This window comes from Echiichthys vipera (assembly GCF_963691815.1).
Source record: "Echiichthys vipera genome assembly, chromosome: 2".
Lineage (NCBI taxonomy): Eukaryota > Metazoa > Chordata > Actinopteri > Perciformes > Trachinidae > Echiichthys > Echiichthys vipera.
Genome location: NC_139827.1, coordinates 30,567,611 through 30,589,896, shown reverse-complemented (window position 1 = coordinate 30,589,896; position 22,286 = coordinate 30,567,611). Strand labels below are relative to the sequence as shown.

The window sequence follows — 22,286 nt, the reverse complement described above, 5'->3', positions numbered from 1 at the left end:
CCCGTCTCGAGAGCTACTGCTTGTCGTCTGTCGATAGCCCTGCTTCTTCAGCATACACAGAGAAAAACCATGAGATTTTCTGAATGGATATGAAACACTGAAATGTGGCGCTCCCTACAACAGACAAAATTAACCGCGACAGGAGTGATTGTCAGATCTCAACAAAGCTTTCTCGTTGTGAGAGTTTCTGATTGTTGTTGTTTTACATTTCCGCCATCTTTTTCCTCTTTCTACAGTACGTTTTATGAGTTAGTTACTCGCCGAGCGGTGTAGAGCCGTTGGTCCACTAGGATCGGACCCCAGGAGGTCCGGAGGAGCTGTCGAGTGACGACTGGGAAGCCCGCCGTGTTAGGGAGGCGAGTGTTGGATCCACCAAGGAGGACGGTGGGAACAACTTGTACCAACCAATGACTGTGCTTGATAAGTCCAGTTCCTCCAATAGGATTTGTGCAACTCCCATGAAGCTTTTATGGTCCATGCGGCCGTAGTCCCCCCATACAATCACCTGAAGGAAAAACATTTTCTGTCAAATTACACAGCAGTCTACGTCACACCTCCTGCTAAAACACATTCTATCAGCATGACTTTCAGAGTTTTTTTCTGCATTATGAATTTGGAGGCGACCGCCTCGCTCAAATTGTCTGCCGCTGCGCTGGAACCTTGATTGAAAATCAATGTAGTTCTATGGAAGCTCATGTTTTCAACTCGGTTCAACTCGAGCGCAGCAGTATGGGTGCGTTTGATTTCAGCTCCGGGCCGCAAAAAGACGTTGAGGCGCTGCTTGTGTTCCTGCAGGACTCAGAGGGGCTCTGCTCCGTTCAAGCGTGCTAAGCATGAACGCGCCCCACCGGCGCAGAGCGACGTGGTGGTTTCATTTCCTGCTTGGCGACAGGAGGACTCCAGTACTTTTGAAACAGGTGAGGTGAACTATTGCGCATCAAAACACAAATCCTGTCGGGGACATTAAACATCATCACCCCTAACAGGCGAGAGTGTTCTTATGGATGTTATTTTGTTTTATTTATGGGTCTACAGCAAGTAAAATTCCCCATTTTATAATGTTTTACATTAGCTTCTTACTTCTGGTGATTACATTTAAGTTTCAAATATAATATAAAAAGTTTTTGGTGAAGATTGAGTGAACAAAACGGGAAAGTATCATAAACATGAGTCACAGATCTTATTTTCTGACATAATCCGTTTTGGATTGTGCTAGTTTCGGCTCTCTTGCACGAACATGTACCGCAAAATTTTCGCTTCCCTGCCCGCCTCCGCCCATATTTTGGCAAGAAAAAAACCCTGACTATGGAAAAAAAAAAACATTTTACTTTGTGTTGAAGAGAAATATAACTCACCTGTAAGACTTTACCCTGTGGGCTTTCCTCGAATAGCAGTGCTTGCTGGTACAGTGGGTCAAGTGTTTTCCGTGCAATCTTGGTTTTCTTTTTGGCTACGTACGCTCCATTATTCAGCAGATAGACCTTGACATATGGAGCTGAAGGCAGAGGCAAAGCAATAAAAAAGACATTAGTGAGGAACACAGCGACTCTCCAGTATAATCAGATCTCACAGCTGGTTCTATCTTTGAGGGAGGAAGGAAGGGAAAACACAGAGAGGGTTTAACTGGGAGAATCTGCTGGATTTCACTGGGTGTAGAGTATACATCAGATAATAATGTCAACGTATGGCTGAGGGAGGGAGGGATTAGTTGCTCTTTGGTATCTCACGGTCAGTCAGGTTCTCACCGGGGAGGGATTTGGATCCTGGCTTTTGTACGAGTCCTCGAGCTCTGATGACTTCCACCTCCAGCTGACCCTTTTTCTCCATCATACCAATCTGGATGTCACCTGGACCACAAAAAAAAGTGAAAAGGGGATTGGTTTAATTCAACTGGGAGAGATGGATGACGGTGTGTACTGCAGAGATAAAGGTAATCCAACATAAACAAATATGCCACAAGGGTGGTAGTGTAGGAGACGTTTTTATTAAGGGTGAGAGCAGTGTATAGCATATTTATTATGTTAAACTATATTATTTCATTATACACTCCATGATATTATTACTATATTGCAGTAATATAGTTCAAGTGAGGAGAGGGAGTGGGGAGAATCTTACCGATTGCTGGAGTGGCCAGTGTTTGCCTCCCCACTAACTGAGCCGGTCCCAGGCCATCCAGGAAATCACTGAACTGACTGCTGGCACCCAGATTGACTCCAGAGAAGATCAAGCTAACACAGAAAACACACAAACATGAATAAATTACGACAAAAATGACCAATATCACCACACAGTCAGCAAATTTGAGACTACAGAGCTCATTTTGCTGTGTTCGGGAGGAGCCATTTGCTGCCATTCATTATTTACAGCATGGAAAACATCTCAAAAATTGGCCAAGCGAGAGAATCCATCACAGAAAACACCAGGCCTTAATTAGATTCAGTCGAAGTTTGTGTTTTAACTGTGCGCTCATTATATAACAGTCTGTTTACTGTCAGTTGATACAGTCCCTCAGGACAAGCTGCCATACAAACGTCACTGTCACATCCTCCACATTTGATTAAGGGGGGTTTAGTCGGTTGGGACAGTAACTATGGTAGCAAAAGAGTGTGACATTTGCTGTTTGAAGAGGTGTCAGACCAATATAACGGTCAGCCAATATTATCGGTCGATATCAGCCTTATATCATAGACATATACTGTAGGGATCTATTGTTATCAGCATACACTACATGAAGCTTTTTGATATGCATGGATATGAAAACCTTTTTATAGAACATATAATGTAGAAAATGATGCTTAGGGTGATTTAGAAATGGGGTCCTATAGCTTCTTTTTTTTTTAAACAAATTTTTCATTTATTTAATTGGGCAGCAACTGACTGATGCTAAGCATACAGAACTATTTATCTACTTATTTTATTTGTATTTCTTCTTTATTTCCTCAGTGTTCATATCTAGAATTGGTTGACAATGTAATATATTGTTTAAATAATGTATAATATTCTTTAATAAAGTTATTTGTTTCAGAAAGTGTGCACAGATGCGGGATGTCAAATAATATGTTATAAAGAGTTTGTCATCTTTAGAAAATTTTAAAAAGAAGCACATTTAACTCATGTTTCATATTTCTTGATGTGTACGCTTATATTCGTTTTTCCCCAATTTTTTTCATGATTGCTTGTATTTTGTTTTTATTGGATGGTCGCCTTCTCATTGGTAAATTTTTCTGTTCATGTTGTGCGTTTCTTGTCATTTTTTGTGTTATTTTCCTTAGCTTAGTTTTATTTTTTGTTACGATGTTTTTCTTCTGAATTTGAGGGAAGGTTCCTTGAGCTTATGGCTTCTTGAGCTTTCCTGACACATTTTTTGTTTTTTGCTTTTTCATTATTTTAGATTTTAAAAAAATCTGAGCCCATCCACACAGTAAAGGTCTATTTTCATTCCAGCTCAAAAAAATCACTTTATCGGCTGCCATATTGGTAATCAATGAATCTGTATCAGTCTCAAACGGTCCATTTCGGTCAGTTTGAAAGCAACTAAATAAAAAATAATTAACATAACCTGAAAACACGGCAGACAGAGACGGAAATGAATCTTAATCAACTATAAAATGACTCCATAAAAACCTATCATGTGCCATTCTCCTTTAAGAGAGAGAAAAGGATGTAGAGAGTGTGTATATGGCTGTGATCAAAGCAGAAAGTGTGGGGTTTACTGACTTCCCCTCAGAGTTGTAGCTGTTCATGCTGCCATTGTTGGACTCTTTGCTGGGCTGGCGGCTCATGTTCCTGGTCAGCTCTACTGCCATGCCGGTCTCTGTGCTCCTTTGGATAGGTGCGCCCTTCTCCTTCTTACTCTTCCCTTCTGGATGAAAGAGGAGAGACAGGAATCATCACAATAATGTAGTCAAAGGTGTTGTCGTACTCATTTTTCACCTTTTGACCACAGCATTAGTGAAATGAGATAACATTTTAACCCCAGTCAGATCTAATGAGTCTACTGCTGCCACTGATGTGGAGTTGACGCCCAACGGTCAAGTTTTTGTTTTTTAACTGATAGTTCAGTTTAATAATCTGCAAAAGACAAAATCATGATGATCCAACTTCAATGAATAGTTTGACATTTTGGGAAATACACTTATTCCTTTTCTTGCAAACTGTTAGATGAGAAGATCAATACACCTCCATGTCTGTATGATAAATGTCATGCTCAAAGGTTGAATATGGAGAATGAGCTGACCACTGTCATCCAGTGTCTCAAGATCGTAGTCGCAACAACAAAACATAATTCTAGCAGTCGGGTTACCAGGTTCGTTGCACAGTGTGTCAGTGATCAGCCTGCTCCATGACCAGTGATGACTCAAACAGGTTAACGGCTAATTTGGACTAATCAATTAATTTTACAACAGTATTTAAGTCTTTCTTTGAGTGGAGTGGAATCCATTAGCTAGCTCTCAACTCAAAATGATTCTTCTATCTGTAGCAACAACAACAGACAACCCAGGCAACCCGCACTGCCCAACCTTATTGGCTGCTACATTTTCCTTTGAACTTTTTACTACTGGTGCCTCACAAAGTCTTTCATTCAGAACAGAAAATCACAGAGGATTAAAAGAACCGTTTCCTTTAATGAGTGTGCTAGTATAATTATTGATGTAGTAACATATCCCTTTTACACTCTGTTTACACTTGGTTTTAATATGCATCCTGAGTGATCAGATCACAAGCGGACAGAGCTTGTGATCTGATCACTCCAACCCTCTGCCAAAGTGGTCTAGGATGAGTTTTTCTTGTCGTATAAACTCAAATACATTCTGTTGTGTCCCCAACAAGGAAAACACCTAATCAATGCGAACATGGTGACAGCGCAGCAATGCTCTATAACTTGTCCTATGGAAGGACGTCACGACTGTGCACGGGCCCTTTGACCTTTTAATGGCAGCGATGTAGGCACGGACAATTACCTCGGCTGTTCAACTTGCCTTGTGATCAATGAAACACATTTTTAAAAAAAAGTGTAAACAGCATCTTAGTCACAACCAGTGGTGGCTAGCACATAGAGGGCGCTAGGGCCGCCCTACTGCTCTATATCAAAATCAGTTAATTTTTTCTTGATTTTATTTATTCATTATTTTCATCCTATGATTAAAATTGTTTATAATACATTTTCTGCAATACTATTAACCAAAAGCAACGACTGCACTGAAACATTTATTTTATCTCTCATCTCTGTCTCTGGTGAGCTGCGCTGCTTCCGAGGAGAGGAAAGATGGTCATGTGAATTTACAGTTCTCAGACAGGGTTGAAGGCTCTTTTTCGTAGTGCCCATCGGTTCCTGATAGACACTCATTAAGAGGTAGCGCATACAGCTTGCTTTGCTCTATGGACGAATACATGGGACCTCAAGGCGATCAAACCACTCCCCTAACCTCTGCCCAAGTCTCTCTTGTTGTGTTTCTGATGGTGACTGACAGCCTCGTGTGACCATAAACTGAAATGATAGTTGTAGTGGGAGGGACCACAACAGGGAGTGGACCCCTGTTCTTAACTGTTAAATATCTCAAAAAATGAAATCTGTTTAAGAAAAGATCAGGAGCAGACAAACTTGTTAAACAACTTGGACCACATCAGCGTGATGTTACAGTTGTCATGACAACCAGTGGGAGAGGAAAAGAATACCATCAACCGTTTGGGGCTAGATTTGGGCATGTATAACCTCATTTGGCTACCCCTTTTCCATAGTAATACTTGCTTTCTTCAGGCAATGCACTAGTTTTGAAAGCCCAAGGACTCTCTGATCTCTCTTTCTGAAGCATGGCCCAAGTCTCTCTCTTACCCATGTCCTACTGAATCTGGTAATCAGTAGTAAACAGGAAATTGTTGGGCAGAAAAAACACCCAAACAACAATATGTGGCATCTTGGACTGGGGTGCGTCCGCATTCTGACTCATTAAATTGCCATGTATAGTGCAAAGAGAAAAATGTAGCAGCCTTGCATCAACCCTTTGTATATGCCGCTGAGCATGAGATACATTTTTACACCTAAGGTGAGGTGGTCAGCAGCACTTAAACAGCCTGAACCAGACACAACCTACCATAACATGTTAAATAATACTTATTTTCTAAAATGGAAGTCTCCTTTACCTGCTATTTCTCTCATCCATTGTTTACAGGAAATATTTTTCACATTAAGGTTTATCTCTACTTCCTCTGTCGTCTCTCTAAAAAGACCCCCTCAGGCCTAATGCTCTCTAATAGCTTTTAATGTCCACTACAAAGAAGGAGGAGTACATTGTTTAGCTTTCATCATGAGTCGTACGGCCCCCCTCCCTCCTGTGGTAAAAGTGCATGCTGGACTCTTCCAGACACTTTTATGTGGCTGGGAGCTGAGCTGCGAGGGGCTCTCAGCCGGCCACAATGTTCTGAAACTCTCAGAAACATATTATTTGGTTGTTTGTCTTTATAACGAGCGCTAGGGCAGCAGAGGTTTGTCTTTTACACAACAAAAGGAAACTTGCAATTTGTGGTGTTTTGGTACAGTCTGCTTCTCAGGACCAATCTTTTGGTTTTATGTTGAGAGCTATTTTTTGCAGACTTGCAAAAAGAAATTAACCAAATATATGAACTTGTCTCGTGGTCAGATGTAGTTTGAGACCCCTGCTGTATAAGGATGTGGCATCTGTGAACACAAAGGTTTTTAAAGGATGATTTGAAGATTTCACACTTAACGAGTAAACCCCCTAAATTTGATCTTTTTTACTTTTACTTTTAATATATAGTTCCCATTCTATTTTTGGGAGGAAATGTGTCCCATTCATATCACACAGTCACCACTGTCTATTTTTAGTTTCCATGGCAACTCACCAGGGCCACTGATCTGCGAAGTGCTGCGACTGCGACGGTTGCCAACGATGGCTACCACCCGCGCACTGAGGCTGGAGCGCCTCTTCTTGCTGCCGCCACCCACCGTGCCCAGCGCCGTGTCTGATTGGCTGCCGTCGGTGCGCTCCTGGGTGTAGATCTCTCCGCTCACACTGGAGCTCTTCAGCATGTTGCGGCCCACCGACGATCGCATCTGCCGACTGGAGAGAGAGGATTCTTAGTGACATTCTGATCTGGTGTAATGAAGCAGGGATGTTATTAAGGTCTCTGTAACCTCCTCTGTACTGTACCTGCAAGAAGTGGTGGATGGGGATATTTGTAACCTTTCAAACTGACCGTGGTCGAGGATAAGGGATGATGTTTAATCACAGAGCAGGTGAATCAAGTAACAGATACAGCTGGGATCAAGGAAGGGAATGATCATGACAGACAAGTGAGTTATCTTACCAAATAACTCAATTTTAACAGAGAACTATTATAGTCCTTATAGGTTCATACATGGATTTTGTGTTTCTACTAGAACATGTTTACAGGCTTTAATGTTCAAGAAACACTTTATCTTTCTCATACTGCTCATGGCTGCTGCACCCTCTGTCTTGGGTGCTCTGTTGCAGCACCTCCTTTTTAAAGCCCCCCCTCACTATAAGCCCAGGCGACTCTGATTGGTCAGGCACTTCCTTGTCTTCTCTCCACTGTTCCCTGTAGTAAACAGTGGACTGTGGGGCAACAAAATAGATCACAAATAACGCTTTATAAACCAACAGGACATGTTGTAGCAGGCCTATGGTCCTAAAGTAGTTAGAAATGAACAACACAAGCAACAAATATTCTTGAAGATTCTCTGCTGCTAGCATGTAGCTACATGCAGCATACAGCAGCACATTCTACAAGCGCTGTTTGAGCTGTACTTTGTGGGCCTGCCTGGTGTGACGTGCATGGAGCGGATGACCCTATTTGAAAATCTAAGAAGTCTTGATGTCAGACCGGCAACAAAGTAGAAAAACTGTCTGAAAGGAGGCGTTTCCAGCAGTCTGTATCCTGAGCAGATCTACTCAGGAGGGTTAGACTGGTTACCCATAAACACATTTACCATATAATTTGAGACTGTGGTCATGTTAAGCATGAACATTCAACAATTCTAACAAGATGATGACAGTAATAAGGAAAAGCGTAATAGATCCCCTTTAAATATTAGAGTTGGTTTGATGTTTGCTGCCATCTGGACCAGACTCTCCAGAAAATGTATGTGTGTCTCAAGAGAGAATTCTGGTTACAGTTAAATGTCCTCACGGTCCAAGCTGCTTATCATTTCAAGTATTAAAGTTCATTCTTCTTAAACGAGCCACTACACGCGGACAGAAGCTGCTCCTAGGAGTTCGGAGGAGCCGCCACATGTCCATCCCCTCAGATGGGGTCAAAGTGCTGCAGGAGAGCCCAGCTATGCTGCCCCTATCCCCAAAAGCCCCCGCTTCAAGTGGGCCCCTGACAGCCACAGTCCAGTGGCCCAGGGGATCCAGTGATCGACCGGGAAGGGGGAGGGTGGTTTGAGGCCTCTCCACCGCCCCCTGCAGGGGGGTTAAGGAAGCACATGCAGCAGAGGGAGAGGATGAGAGGGGAGGATCCAGGTCTGGAGGATGGAGTGGGTCTTTGCAGTCACAACACAGGATGAATGCAAGGAAGGATCTGAGACATGCAGAGGGGATTGTACAAACATACACAGGCACAGAAAACAAGGGCCAAATATGAAAAAAAAATGACAAACAATATCCTATAAAATGCACATTGCTATTTAACTACGGTGTTGTATTTTTTTATGTGCTTTTATTCTGAAAGGTCAATATTTTGAAATACTAAAATTCTCATCCAACAGCAGGTGACACTAAATATATGAAAACGAAGACAATAAAAGGTGATTCAAGCAATAAAGCTGAAATAAGCAGTGTCCAGGGAATTATATGAAATTGATGTATATTAAGCAGTGGGAAGGTTAATGAACATAGGTAACAGAAGATGTAAGGAGGGTTCGAGTGCTAATGCAACCTCACACAACCTGTTTCCTTTCATCTATATACTAAGTCACGTCCATAATCTATCATCAAACTGGCCTGTAGCAGAAGTGAGAGCATCCACTGAATACAGATATTAATAACCCCCTCTGAGGGGAAACTGACCTGAGGCCAGCCATCCTCGTTCATCACTGAATTACTAATTCCTTCCCCTTGTGTCTCTAAAAACTGACACCTTGTCTGAATGATAGATAAGCCCCATTACAGGCCTTCTAAAACGGACTGACCACTCTTTAGAAATGTATGCTGACTCCATCGTCTGCTTTAAAAAAAAATCTAACTTCTATTTCACGGTCTGTCTGACGACAGCCTTAGAGAACTGGGTCATTTCTCCTTTGTCCACAGACTTGTGACCATGTGCCTCTAATTTTAAAGTGACAAAGTTCAATAAATTAGAAAATGATCTCTCCCACCTCCGGCTCTAGAAAGCATGTCAAAGGCTGTGGGGCCCTGCTTTTATAACGCTCTATTGGATCTGTGGTAAGGCCATAAAGACTGGGGCCCTCTCTCTCTCTCTTTCTCTCTCTCTCTCAGCCAGTTAATAAGCTACACTACACCACCACTGAGGCCCACTGAGAGGGTGTCGTTTGTCCCTGTCGTCACACTGCTACTGGTCAGTCAGGGATGTGTGTGTGTGCACATCAGGAGAACGTGGGGGAGTTTTTATTTTAAATGCACCTTTTGATTATTAATTTCAGCAGTTGGATTTGATTGGCTAGTTTTAGTTTAGCTTTTATATTTGTTGTTAGTGATTTTTTGGTATAGGTATATGTGCTACATTAAAAAGGTGGCGTCGTGGAACAGTCAGCTTGATATTCTCTGGCAAAACTCAAAAATGCAAAATAAAAAAAACCCGCTGGCACCATTGTAATGCTGGTTTTCCCTTAGCATTAACTATTAACTCGTAGTTATTACACAAAAGTTCTTTGGGGACGTGGATAGAGTAAGAGCACAGAGACAGCTTCGACTGTGTAACGTGGGTTTCTTTAATGACCCCCTCAGCGTAGGACAACTCAGTACTCATGAACAAACGTGCTGCATCATCTCATCATCATGTCACTACGGCAACCTTAACTGTTACTGAATTACAGGCATAATTTATGCCGATTTAAAAAAGAAAAATCTGCCAGTCGTTTTATTTTTTGAAAAAAGAGTTTTAATTGAATCTCATAATCAAGTCTTATAAACATTTTCACATTTTATTTCAGTTAAAAAAAACTGCTGTGTAATACTATTTAGTGTGTCACTCCATAAAATCAGGGGACTTTTGGGAGATTAAAAGAAGAACATTTTAAATGAATGGTCCCTCAAACATCCAGCCTCTTTAACTCCATAGTCTTGATGATTGTGATTGGTTTAGAGAAATACAAACATGCCAGAGCGTTTTTCCCTCCGCACCAGAATGTTTATGTGCAGCCAGAACATACTCCAGCGATGAGAAAGTAACTCAATAATCCTGGTTTGTATGTTCTCTCTCAAAATGTTTAGTCCTCTGATGACATCAGGTTATTTTCTCAAATCTTAACTAAGCTCCTCAAGAGCCACAGAGATAACAAACCCATATTTACAGGCTGAGGAGCTCATGACGTGTACACTAATCTTTGTGTTGTAAGGTGCCACTTTAACCTTAAACTACCATGACGGGTACATGATGACTTTGAGAGTGGGTAAGTTTATAATAACTGCACCTAAAACATAAAGGATAAAACGTCCTTCAGCTGGAAGTTTAACCCTAGTGTCAGTGAGAGCAAGAGTAAATGTTCCAGCTGACCTCTGACCTCTCTTGGGAGGCTGTAAGCAAAAAGAAAATAACTTCCCAACAGAGATCAGTAAGAAATTGACTATAATTGCTGCCATTAAAAAAGTTTCTGTTGTGTTCTGTGGTCTTAAATTAATAAGAATTTAGGGATTCTACCCTGGGGATCTGGAGGTGCTTTTACAGTGAGAAGATGGATGGTCTGCCATCATCTGTGAATTCACCATTTGATTTCTATTGATCTTTACCTGGACTCCCTCGTGTCTCCAGCTACAGTGTGTCTCCTGCGCTTCAACTCCTCGGAGAAACGCCTCTTTCCTGCCGCCCTCCTCCTCTCTTCCTCTCCGTTCACCCCCCAGGAGATCCTCCTGTCCCTCTTCTCCTCCTCCTCTAATGACTTGGATCTGAGTTCAGTGTGTTTGGATTTTCCCCGTTCAGTGTATGTTTTGCAGGTGTGTGTGTGTGAGGAGAGAGGAGACAGAGCGTGCAGAAGGACACAAACGTGCAGCAGTTGGCATGCAGAAATAGAACACAAAGACACACGGTGATTAGCATGCATGTAACATATAACCTGCAGTTCCCCAAACATTTAGGCTGATTCAAAAGGGCTCAACTCACTGTATGTGGATGGACGACTGTAATTAAAATAGGACGGTCTGACAGATATATTTAAAGCGAGCACATGACCAGCACAGGACTGACCTGAGTCGCCCCCCGGGTCGTTCTGATTGGATAGACATGTAGCTGGTGCTACTGAGGCGGGAGGCACTGCTGGCACGGGAGAGGGCCGACACATCGCTCATATCACTGTCTGATGATCTGGCCGACATGTTGTCGCTGCTACGCCTCTGTTCTGCGTACATCTTCAGACAGAGACGAAGGGCAGAGGGCGGGAGAGGAATTATGATTATGCTCAATATAATAAAAATATAATACAGTATAAATAAAGTATCAAATGCAGGAGGAGATAAGAAAACGCAAACCTCTCGTTTGGTCTTGAGGTCCATCTCAGGGTCGTGGGAGGCTGAAGGCCGGTAGGAATGTATTTTCATCGGCAGCTGTCGGGCTCGCTCCTCTACCGCAAGGGCTGAGACAAGAAAAATAAAAAGAGTACAATACAGCAGAGAAAGAGAAAAGAAGGAATAATGTATCAGAACAGTAGTTTATTCCCAAAACTACAGGCAGAAAAGATGCAGGCTCTGGTTTGTGACACTAGATGGAGCATGATGTTTACGGATGGCACTCAAGTGCAACATCCCTCATGATGGATGCTACTGTAGGAGGGTCAGACACAAATGCTCACAATCAACATGTGAACAAATGCCAAATAATTGTTTTTTGAGATGGGTTTACCAAATTGGGAAAAATCAGATGTTAAGTTGTGATGGACTGGAAGTTCAGATTTTCTACATTAAACCCGAGCCACTTGGCAGCCAAGTGAGCTACAACAAGTCACATAAAACATTCTAAGCCATAACTTCTGAGAAGGGTTTGGGGATAGAGCACTCATTTGTGAGCCACATTTATGGCAATGACATGAGTAAAGAATTGTGAAATTATATTCCTGTGGATACAAATTTATTATCTATATGTTTTTCACTTCAGACACTAGAAACAGACAAGGAGATTTGCTGAAGTCTCTTCTAGATCATTTCAAGTGTTACCTTGATGTTATGTTTTTATCTTGTTTTTCTTGTTGCATCAGATAAAATACAACAATTTAATAATAATAATAATAATAATAATAATAATAATGATAATAACAAATGAGAGACAATTGTTAAAATGTATTTAACACTGTTCTGCAGTGTGTCTGTTTAGACTGTGTTCAGTTGTAAGCTGTAACTCACATCATAGTTTTGAATCGTCTTTTGTCCTTACAGCTTACCATCCCAAATTACAAATATGATACATTTTTACTCTTCAGGAGTCAGACTGGGGGCTGAGGGCATCCATTCAGTACAATCATTTAGCTGGTTGATGGCGTGTGTCTGCCGACAATTTTGTTTATGAGTGCAGGGATCGGCCGATGCCGATGATCTCAAAATGGTATTAATGTGCCCCATTAATCATTCTATCACTAATTATAATGTTATGTGGTAACATGACCTATTAGCCATGACTTTATTATGTGTTCCCCCACTTCTCAAATCTTTGATAAAGCTTACAGCTAGGGCTTACGAGCCCTCAGCTATGTTGTTATTTTTAAGATGATTTTGTTCTGCTTAATGATGCTGCTATAGGCCTAGTCTGCCGGGGAATAATACTTTTCCAGATACTCTGAGCTTCTCTCCTCTGTTACTAATTCAACTCCATGTTTGCCAACATAATTATTATCATCGCCATGTTCTGTCACTCTGGCTTTGCCTGTTTTCTTGCTGTTCTACTGTATTAACTGCCATAACTTATAAGTTATATTCACATTGCTTTAGCTATCACTATAGTCACTGTTAATTGTGGTTGCTTGCATCTCTGGAAGTGTGTCTCTCTCTGTCCATCTGTCCGTCTTTTCTCTCTTTCTTTCTCCTTTTCTTTCTCCCCAACACAGATGTCCGTCCTCCACAGAGCTGGGTCTGTCTGACGTTCCTGTCTGTTATAGGGAAGGTTTTTATTGCCACTGTACTCTACGGGGGAATTGTTGGGTCTATGTAAATTACAAATAAGTCATAGTGTGGTCTTTACCTACTCTGTAAAGTGTCCTGAGATAACTTTTGTTATGATTTGGCACTATAAAATATAACTGAATTTAAATTGAATTGAATTGAAGCCTTATATGTTGTTGGTTTCATTTGCACACTTCTTGCCACTTAAAGGCAGTAGCAGGGATAAAATGGGGGGTACACATGATAACTGTAGTCACAAGGTGGCAGCAGAATGCTTGAATCCTGTTCACAAGATTTCAGGATAATACAACCTCCGGGTTACAATGGTATTGTCTGTATTCCCACTCATTGACTCCACAGGAAGTGAAGCAACTGCTGAAGCAACCTTTTTTTAAAGTTCACTGAAAACTTAGCCAAAGCATGAGATATTCGTGTCTTGTTTGTAGCGAATGTTTGACCTGATATTTATCTTATTTTTCCTTCAGCTGTTCCTCCGCTTTGGAACCGGATGATCAGTAAGAAGAGATGCAAATTTAGCATTTGTTTAGCAGCTAATTAGCAAAAAAACAATAAGACCTTTGCATTTCCTTATTTTTGCGAGTGGAAGTTTATATATATCAATATATATATAACCAGAAACATCTATACATTCCTGCAGACAACATACCTTGCTCTATACTGCTGCTTTTTGCGGGGAGTTGAGGCAGCTGCCTGCCCCTGCGACCTGATGAGGGTGTCCCCGTTGGAGAAGAGGGGCTGCCATGAGGGTGTGCTCTGACAGGCAGGAACAGAAAAACACAAGGAGATAGGAGAGGAGGTATTAAAACATGCTATTATAACTGTGTTCATCACTAACTGAAGTGAAGGCTGACACTGAATCACAATAAGAGACTGATGGGAAGTTTTAAAGGTCAAAGGTCATGTTAGGAGAGGAGAGGAATGGATCAGAATCATCAGTAAGGGAGAAGTAAAGCAGGTGGCACTGAGTGTGTTTACAGACAGTATGCACCGTGTCTTACTATTTGTCATACATCCAAGGTTCTGTATCAGAATGTTGAGATTGTACGTTTGTATAATATCCTTCACTATCCACAGCTTCATACCTTATGGTACCCCCAATTTACATGTGGCATGTGGTACTTGTGCATACAGTATAACCACACTCAGTGACAAAGGAAATCAGCACACAGGGGAGGAGAGGCGTAGTGCTGGCTGTAGCATGCACCTGTCTAGCCGTGGTGAGTTTGGGCAGGACCCAGCCAAGGCTGTCTGGCCAAAGGGCCTCAGTGGGCCCCCTCTCCCCCTACTGCCCCTCAGGATAGAGGTGGGCTGGATACGACTGCCATCAGCAAATAAAATGAAATGAAAATATAAAACCTTATAAATACAGCAAATCAAATGAAAATTATACAACATATGTAACTCATTTTGGGGCTGTGTTTAATGCTTTTTAGACTATGCATAATGCAAAGAGTGTACAGACAGCGTCCACAAGGCATTATGGCTGAAATGGAAATAATCATCAATCTGATACAGCTGATGCACTCTGCATAGCATACGAGGAAATACTGTATCTCCAGTGCAGTGGCTAAGGTGAGCAAAATACAGTCATTAATTCATCGATATTTTAAGTTAAATTTGACACGATTACACTTTATCTGTTCCACATGCACAACAAAACAATATTACACATATAGATTACATCAGACATTACCAATAAATCGGCTACAATAAAATCAACTGAATTTCTCCCTTTAACATTCAGTGCTTAGTCTACACTCGAAGGCATACTTAAAGTGAAATTATAGAATAAAAACATCCCAGGGTCTTTTTCTGCAAATATACTCATCGAAAAAGCCATCAAGACAATTTTTTTCATGTAACAACTATTGATGGGGATATCCGGTAGAGTCCCTAACAGCCAAATGCAACTAACACTGATTAGCTCGTTGCAGCACGTTGAAGGTATTAACACATCTTTTCTAACCACTAATACTGCTCAAAATAACACCAAACCTCTGCAGTAGCATGAGAAGAGTTCCTACACATTAGCTGAAGCATCAATGTTTTCCTTCCTTTTGGATTGACTTTGGTAATTGACTGGAATGGACTTATCTATGAGAGGAGCTGGTACCTGGGCCAGTTGGTAAGTCTTTCAAAAGACTCTTTTATTAAACTCTGGGTTCACTAACTACGTTGTTAGTTTTTCAGTTAATGTGTCTATATTCTATTCTCATACTACTGCATGGTGTTATTCTGAGCAGTATTAGTGGTTAAAAAAGCTGTTTTAATGTGTTAACTGTGGTGCAACTAGCTAATCAGTGTTAGCTAGCGACTGTTAGTTGTTAATAGTTGTTACAAGGAAAAAATTGTCTCGATGGCTTATTTGATGAGTGTATTTGCTGAAAAAGAGCCTGGGATGATTTAAAGCCGGAATTTCACTTTAAGACCCAAACTCTGATTTCTCTCAAGTCTTTGACCCACAGTCTCTGAGCAGATCTGTAGCAGTGGAGCCAGTCTAGCTTTAAGATGAACAAAGAGACTGTATCATGCACTGATTACTGCACAACACACTGGTTTATAGAACGGAATAACAAAACCTGGATCAGTTTGTTTGACCCAAATGGCCTCAGTCTCCCAAGAAAGTGAATGTGTTGTTGTACCTGGCTACAGATATCATCTCTATGTGCACTCTAGATAAAGAGATCACTAGAATACCAAATGTAATTTATTGTGTCTACTTTGGATTAACAGGTGAATTATTTTCACACCACACTAATCTGTCCATTTATGAATACTTTATATAATATATATATCATCTTCAAAGCCTAACAAAGAAATAAGTGTTGTATCATGTGAAAACTTCAAAATAACAATGGAAGTTAACTATGTCTGATTAACTTTAACTATCCTGTAAGAAATGAACGGTACCACTGAATCAGATGAGTCGCCCCCATTTGAATCATCTTGAAAGGACATTGAAATGAATTGAGTTGAATGCAGATGTAAAATCTGTAGTTTCAGGCTTGTCTAAATGCTTCAATATTATAATCATAATCAATCTGCTGTGCCCCTAACCCCCCATAAAACCACAAATCGTTGCCATAATGTGTTAAATACTGAGCTTTAGAGGTGCCGATAGACATTTTTTTTTAAACCTTTGGACAGAGCCAGGCTAGATGTTCCTAGACATCATACTATGCTAAGCTAAGGTAACTGGTGCTGGCTGTAGCAGAGGTTTTGAAGTGAATGTAGCCTTATTCACACCTAAGTAAACCTTTCACCACAACATTCAAGCACCTAGAAATCCACGGTGGTAGCACATTCACATCAAGGGGAAAATACGTTATTTTTAAGAACATAAACTTGCTGACTTGTGGTGTTTATACCTAATGTGTTCCTGCATGGTGTTATGAGGAAGCTTTTGTGATTTCCAGCTAGCATTCAATGCTATGTACTGCACTGACAAAAAATCAATATTCCTGCTTTGACAACCAGTCACAGATGTTAGATATCATCCCTCCGGGGAGCAAAGAAGGAGTGGCAATTATGAGAAGAGATTAAATAAGGTGAGTGAACTGTGATCAATTGAATGAAAGAATGAATGAATGGTCTTACCTTTCCCCCTCCAGGCTTTTTTTGCTGCCCCTTTGACAGTTTGGACTTGATGAATTGCTACACTGTCTGTTTTGGCAAACAGCAACCACATAGAGAGAGAAAAAGAGGAAGAAAAACAAACACGATATGGAGAATGACGACCCACAAAATGACAAAACTGAATGATGACTGATGTGTTGGGGATAATGTAAAAGGCTCAAGCCGAGAACTTATGGTTTGGTTTTTGTGGTTTGTAAAAGCAGTATAGCTGAGAATTGTGCATTTCTGTAACCCCCCCACCAGCAACAGTGTTGAAAGCACTTTCAAGACGGAGAAGTGGGGAAATTGAGAGCAGGCGCTAAGCGGAATAGGAAGGTGCAGCAGAATAAAAGAGGGATTACACAGCTTTAGACCACAAGTACTGACAGGAAAAGGGAAAGTCACAAGATCTGTGCAATACAATCATCTACAGAATGAGCTCTGGGCTACAGGATAGGCTTTGCAGGTACAAGCGGGCAAGCAGAGCTGTGGCGTAGTGTTTTAAGAGCTGGGGACAGCAGGAGGGGGCAGGCCTGATATACCTCTCTTCCTCAAGGGCCACATGTTCTACTAAGATCCTGGGGCTTGGGGGAGTCTTGCAGGGCAAAGAGTTGGAGCACCTAGAGGGCGGAAGGGTGGGAGGAGGAGCATCCCAAGGTAGGAACACCAGGAGATGTTGTTAGTCGGACAGTCAAGGCTTGGAAAATGTGAATTCTCTTCCAATTTTTTGGCATAATATCAGTCAAAAGATTTAGCTTGACTTGACTCACCATACATTTCAAGTAATTTTAGAAATGTGAGCATTGCAAACACTTATGCTGCTTTTCCACTGCATGGTACAACTCGACTCTACCAGAATAGCTTTCCATTAGCATAAGTTGTAGCTAGCGCCTGGTACCTGTGTCTTTTGTTAGGGCACTTCCACCCTCAAACTGTTTTTTTTTTTGAGGGTGGAAGTGCGTTCACGTCGGAAGTTGGTAAAATGCATTGATGAACACTCAAAGCCCTCAATCGCCGCCATTTTGTCTACGTAGCGGAAGAAGCAGGACTTAATTCAAATTGGATTTTTGGCGGTGTTCTGAGTCAGAAGAGTTGTTGGAAAAGCTTTCGGAAAAATAAACAGAAGAAGAAATACGATCATCATTTCCGGTAAGTGCGCTGCAGCAGTGTGTGATTTGAGGTAGCACTTATTGAGGGGAATTTAGTGCACTGATCATGTCAGTACATAGGGCACACAATGCCCAAATGTCAGTACATTCACTGCAGTGCGCGATTTGGGACACAGCATGTTTTTGCTTCCACCTCAGTCAAGGTTCCAAGCGAGCTGAGCCGATACTAGAAGTTGAAGTTAAAACACTGCAGACCACTGATCGGTCAGAGAGAATTTGTCACTAGGGCAACACCGGATATCCTGCACAAACCAGCCATTTTTAAATAGCCAAGCTACCACCAATAGCGACCACAGTTTTTTTATTCACTTGACCCAGATTTTTAAAAAATGGCAGCTGACAAAACTGCACTGAACAGTATTTTGTATAACTAATGCGGTGCAGATTTTCCTCTTGTTTGGTTACAGTAAAAGGATTCAATGAAAGACGATTGAACATGATGTCAGGGCAGATTCACCTGGCGTCGATATGGCGATTAGCTGAGAGGGGTACTATCAGCAGTGGAAAATTAATTTGAGAAAAGCTCTGTCAACGAAAAAGTTAGTCAAGTTGAGTCAAGCAGAGCGTAACATACAGTGGAAACAAAGCATCACTGTACAAAGGTTAGTTCATTGGAACTTAATCTAAATAATGCTGTTAATCTATTTCTGTTAGGGTGTTTGACATTTTGGGGAAAAAAAAATTTAATTGATTTCTTAAGGTCACATGAACATGTTTAATCTCTACAAAAAGAAAAACGATAATTTGTGTTTTTCTTACCTTTGGACAGAGCCAGGCTATCTGTTTCTCCCTGTTACCAGTCTTTATGCTAAGCTATGCTAGGCTGAAGGTTGCACCTTGACATTTACCGTACAAACATGAAAGTGGTATTGATCTTCTCATCTAACTCCCCACAAATTTGTTGGCTGTCATTATTTAGACTTCCTCTACCCACTACTGAGATGAAAGATATTTGAAAAAAGAATTCCAAATTCAAACAACCGGTAGATGTTTCTCTATGAAAAGCGTATGAAAGGGACACATGACATGAACTGGCGTGAAGACATGCAGCAACCTAAACCCAAAATGTTGGATGATTCAATCATGTAGTCCAGAAAAAACTGACTTGAAGCTGTCACTGAAGACAAGTTCAGCAGAGCGTATGATCATTGTTTCTGTATTCTACTTATAAATACAATATCAGAATCTTTTTACAACCTCGCATTCAAAATGTGTGGATTATTGTGTGTTCGTTTTCTTTTATACCTGTCTCTGTCAGGGGAGTGAAAGTTGGTGTCTGGTCTCAGACAAGTGGTGCTGGCACTCCTCACTCTGTCCAACGGTGGCTGCAGGTCGCTGAACCGCCACCATGTGGCAGTAGAGAGAGAGAGAGAGATAAAGAAAGAAAGAGAGAAAGAAGAAAGAAATCCAGATGGAGACAAGATGTACAAGGACAGAGGATGTGAGCAGAGGTGTCAGGAAGAGAAATTGTGAATAATGCAAGGGAACAAAAAAGGGTGACGGGTAGGACACAGACAAAAGATAAATCAGAGTAAAGGGAGGATAACGAGAAGTTTGGAAAGAGAGGCAGAAAGGACATGGAGGGAAGGAGGGAGAGACAAAGAGAGAATAAGGAAGGCCGTCAGACAGTGCAGCAACATGTAATGGCTCTGATGCTGTATCTCTATTTATCATAGCCACTCATTCCTCGCGGCCATACACTGTGAGACCACTCAGATGGAAGGTTGGTGAGTTGCCATGGGAACCAGGTCTAAGTGGGAGAGGGGACTGCTTGTAAGTGTGTGAGGGGGGGAATGAGTGAAGAAGAGAGGAGCAGCCAGTGTTCACGTACAGCTGTATGTTTGTCACGTCATGCTGCACCGTGACAGCGCTTACTTTCAACAGATGGTTGGCTCCATGTTATCGCATGACATTGCACATAATGTTTTCGGGCCAAATGCCTTGCACGGATGGCAACAAGGGGCTTAGGAGTTTAGTGTTTGTTTAATGCTCTACCAGGACATGCTTAAGCCTCTGCTTATGCGTTGTCACCCGAAAAAAGGGAGAAAGAAAAGGTTCTGGGTGGAGGGAGGACGAGGGAAAAGATGGTTGGTGAATTGTTCTTACCTAACCGTGACCTCATCAGTGAACCTGAGCACACGGTGTGTAAGGATGCTACGAGGCATGGTGCTGCCCCTTTCCTGCCTGTGGCGCGGCTTGCTCTTTAGGCATGCGGGAAGGGTGGAGCTGTACACCAGAGCCCCGCCCACGGGAGGTGGGGGAAGACCCGTGTGCAAAGGAAGGCAAAGGAAAACAAAAAATGACACATGCAACTGACAGATAAGTTAAGGGGAAGATAACACAAGCATGAAACTATAGGCACGCTTCTTGCAAATGACAAGGAGTGACAAAGAAGCATCATTCACACTGGCAACATAAAATATGGTTTCCTTCTCAACTCTGGTGATCACCGGAAACACCACACGGCAAATCACTAACACTTGAGATGAACGGCATCTTCCTGTCTGTGACCTCAGAGTGAGGAATTTATTATGTAAGAGTGATAGTTCCTCCTGCTCTCCCTGTGGACTGACCCCACACACATATGTGGGGAGATTACATGTAATGCTGATTATATAACACAATCTACAGATCTAAAGCCATCCAGGCGGCACGTGGTGAGGAAACCAAGCTACAGTAGATCTATAAAATGTATAGGAGTGCCATGAAAAGGATTAGAGCAGAACAGAGAGAAATACTGGAGGTTTGTCTGAATGAGGCACCACAGTGATGACATGTTTTAAATGCTGGTTCAGAGCTAGACAATGTAAAGACAAAGTAAGAGTATGCTACATATCAGTATGCCAGGATACACATCTGATAAATACCTTAAAGGACAATACTGGTGCTTTTGTATGTTTTAATCCATTAACTGTAACTCAAATATTGTTGAACATTTCAAAAACCAGTATTATGCTACTAGTTACACCAAAACGCCCCTAGTTTGTAACCAAGGCTTTCAGTTCAAAATAAATACTAATTCTTTTTTATTAATATAACTATTATTTATTTATACTAACTCATTTGTAGTCTCAATGCCCAAGCCACTGATGATGAAATGGTTTGGGTTTATTGGAGACACAGGAGACATTGTACTACTTACTAAACTGTGCATTATCCATAAAATGTTAAAGTGAATTAGAATTTACATAATTGAAGGTCGGCCCTTAACAGGGATTTTAAATATTTGTGGGGAAAATAGCATTATCTTGAATAAAACATCCAGATATCATGCAAGTACAAAGTACAAGAGTATCTATGCTATTCCTTAATCACATGCACATAGCACACTGCCTCCTGCAGGGGTATTGAGGCCATGCCCCCTGCATGCACTGTGCATTCCTTTTTTTTTAGAGGGAGCGGGGGCTCTTTTCATTTGAAATTTGTAATTGGACTTTTTTTTGGAGGGGGGGTGTCATTTTACTTAATTTTAAATGGGTGGGGTCGAGGGATGAATAATATTCAACAACATTTATGTTTTTGTTGTTCAATGAAATTTATTTTTCAATACAATAATTAAAACATTGATAAAGTTCTACTAAATAAATCTGTTAAAAAGTAATGTTTTTTAATTGTATTATTGTTGCATGTATGTCTGCCTAGGACAAAACAAAATGTTTATATTTATGTTTGGAAATGATACAGTTTGTTAAAATTACCCCTAATTTTGAGTTATTCCCATAAATTCCCATAATTCCCATGAAAAGTTTCCAATTCTAGATTCAGTCTAAAAATACCCGGATGATCAGAACTACGAGTACTGTCTGGCCCATAGAGCAGGCGCACAAGAGACTTTCACTGGCCCAGCTGGCTACTTAGGGTTTAGCACTGCTGCTAACTTGGTGAGGATTCAATTATTCAATCAACCCCCCACCCCTCACAAGAACTTTACTATTGTTAAATGAGGTTAGCTTAGAGCGTAATACTGTGTTCAAACAGTAACTAGCTAGCTAACTCCTACTGTATTCAGGTAGTAAACGTTACAGTTAGCTAGCTAGCTAGCAATAGCAGCAATAGAGTAGCTGTCATAGTAGGAGCTTGCTAATAGATAGCCAACTTTATTTGAAAGAAATTAAGTAATAGTTGTTTTCCCTTGTTTTGTTTTTTCTTCCTTTTTTTCGCTCTTTTCTCTTCTGGG

General features: G+C 41.2%; 1 protein-coding gene across 8 annotated transcripts in view; it reads right to left on the bottom strand.

Moving 5' to 3' along the window:
* Positions 1-282: 282 nt before the first annotated feature.
* The window catches only part of rims1b (regulating synaptic membrane exocytosis 1b), a gene marked incomplete at its 5' end in the record, with an annotated part of 94,159 nt that continues 72,155 nt past the window's right edge, over positions 283-22,286 (bottom strand). For 2 of the 8 annotated variants that reach the window (XM_083923290.1, XM_083923296.1), the window contains 14 exons: positions 283-505; positions 1,356-1,495; positions 1,746-1,847; positions 2,116-2,228; positions 3,718-3,862; positions 6,862-7,079; positions 10,950-11,105; positions 11,404-11,564; positions 11,685-11,788; positions 13,972-14,078; positions 14,530-14,643; positions 16,923-16,988; positions 19,355-19,444; positions 20,216-20,335. In XM_083923290.1, coding sequence (XP_083779416.1) covers positions 287-505; positions 1,356-1,495; positions 1,746-1,847; positions 2,116-2,228; positions 3,718-3,862; positions 6,862-7,079; positions 10,950-11,105; positions 11,404-11,564; positions 11,685-11,788; positions 13,972-14,078; positions 14,530-14,643; positions 16,923-16,988; positions 19,355-19,444; positions 20,216-20,335 — 1,855 coding nt within the window. In that variant the 3' untranslated portion in view covers positions 283-286. Of the gene's footprint in view, positions 506-1,355; positions 1,496-1,745; positions 1,848-2,115; positions 2,229-3,717; positions 3,863-6,861; positions 7,080-10,949; positions 11,106-11,402; positions 11,565-11,684; positions 11,789-13,971; positions 14,079-14,529; positions 14,644-16,922; positions 16,989-17,482; positions 17,561-19,354; positions 19,445-20,215; positions 20,336-22,286 lie in introns of all 8 variants that reach the window. The other 6 variants (XM_083923289.1, XM_083923291.1, XM_083923292.1 and 3 more) reach the window with 6 other exon arrangements.